The sequence below is a fragment of the Buceros rhinoceros genome, unplaced genomic scaffold, assembly GCF_000710305.1.
Source record: "Buceros rhinoceros silvestris isolate BGI_N320 unplaced genomic scaffold, ASM71030v1 scaffold20599, whole genome shotgun sequence".
Lineage (NCBI taxonomy): Eukaryota > Metazoa > Chordata > Aves > Bucerotiformes > Bucerotidae > Buceros > Buceros rhinoceros.
In genome coordinates, this window is record NW_010431341.1 from 4,675 (window position 1) to 6,356 (window position 1,682).

A 1,682-nucleotide genomic window follows, 5' to 3' on the forward strand; every position below is an offset into this window, starting at 1 on the left:
CCCAGCAGGCCAGAGGGACCGGCTGGAGGAGGCACGAGAAGCTGTGCTCTTCTACCTACTGCCATGCCAAATAGTTTAAATCCGCCCGCGCTGGAAACAGTCTGATCACTGCCCTGTCCTGTGCCCGGGGTGTCTGTCAGCTTTTGGCTCGGGCGAGCTGTCTGGAAGTGCACGAGCCGGTCTGGCATTTGAGGCACCCTTCTTCCACGAGGTTGGGATGTTTCCAGAACTGCCTTTACCCTCTGCAGACACATTGGCCCTGGATTTTCACAGCTCCTGGAGCTGTCTCAGGCCCAGGGCTGGCGGGCAGGGTGCTGCTGCTCACAGCCCCCGCGCTCTCGTGCAGCAGGACAGGGACATTCCGAGAGGGGCTGGGTGTCTGGAGCTCTGAGCGGAGCCCAGGTGGCTCTGCAGGCAGCGCTTACGCCGCGGCGCACTTCTGATTTCGGGAGGCGACAGCCCGAGCCGCTCCGCTGGTGCGTGGCCCTGCCGAGGCAAATGAGTGGTTTTCGTCACTTGGTGACCAGCCAAAGGGGAATTCCGGCGTGCTCTACCACTGCACTTAGGGGTTTAAAGCTGTCTGATAAATATTTTTGGCAGTTTTCAAAATGAAAAATCATCTTTTTGACTCTTCCACTGCCAAGTAGTCACTTTGGTTGACCTCAGGCAGGCAAATGCATGGGCTCTCTCCCATCCCTCCGCAGGGACTGATGGCTCTGCCGTACCGCCAGGCACAGGCCTCCCTCCTGGGCAGCTCCTGTACTGGGCTGCCAGCTCTCGTGCCTTTTTTGCTCCTCGCTGCCCAAAGTTGGGTGGTCACAGGAGCGTGTCGGGCGGCTGACCCTGCAGGCGGGCAGCGGTAAAGGGTCGCTCCTCGGTGCCTTCCACGAAGCGGAGCACTCTGTGGAGATCGTGCTTTGGGGCTGCCCCAAGGTGCAGAGCCGGCCGGGACTCCCAAAGCAGGAATTACACGTGCAGCGTGAGCATGGGCCTGCACGATGCTGGGGCAGCGCTCTGCTGCTCGCAGCCGTGGGCACCTGCAGTTTGGGGAGCTTTTTTCTGGACGTCTGCAAGCCCATGGCGCGGCTGCTTGCTGAGCATTGCACTCCACGCTCGGGGCTTTCTGAGCAGGAGTGCTCGGCAGGTTCCAGCTGTGGGTTCTGCAGCCCTGAGAGCTCTTGGACAGAGATAACATCTCTCTTCTTCCTCCCCTCAGGCGTGACAGGGAATCAGCCGACTCAACTGCACTTGAACTCTGTGGGGCCTGGCTCCTCTCAGAGCCCCATGGGAATGAACCTGCCTGGTCAGCAACCCCTCTCCCATGAGCCACCCTCCGCCTCCATGATGTCTTCCCCGAACCCTCTGGGCTCCAACATTCCTATGCACCCGAGTGCGCCCGGGGCAGGCGTGCCCCCTCCGAACCCCATGATGCTGCCCCCGGGGCCCCAGGACTCGCTCAACCCGCCATGCGGCCCTGTGCCCAACAGTTCGCAGATGATTCCTTCCAGCCAGCTCGTGTTCCCCCGCCTGCAGCAGCCCCACAATGCCATGCCATCTCCCGCCGGAGGCATGCCCATGGCCCCTGGCGCAGGGGGCGGCCCTGGCATGCAGCAGCATTACCCGCCGGGGATGCCCTTGCCGCCTGAGGACCTTCCCTCACAACAGCCCGGCCAGATGCCCCC

General features: G+C 62.3%; 1 protein-coding gene across 1 annotated transcript in view; it reads left to right on the forward strand.

Moving 5' to 3' along the window:
- Positions 1-1,682, forward strand: part of BCL9L (B-cell CLL/lymphoma 9-like) — a gene marked incomplete at its 5' end in the record, with an annotated part of 7,142 nt that overhangs the window by 4,470 nt on the left and 990 nt on the right. Inside the window, one exon of the mRNA XM_010143410.1 lies at positions 1,217-1,682. Within this exon, the coding sequence (XP_010141712.1) occupies positions 1,217-1,682 (466 nt within the window). The remainder of the gene's footprint in view (positions 1-1,216) is intronic.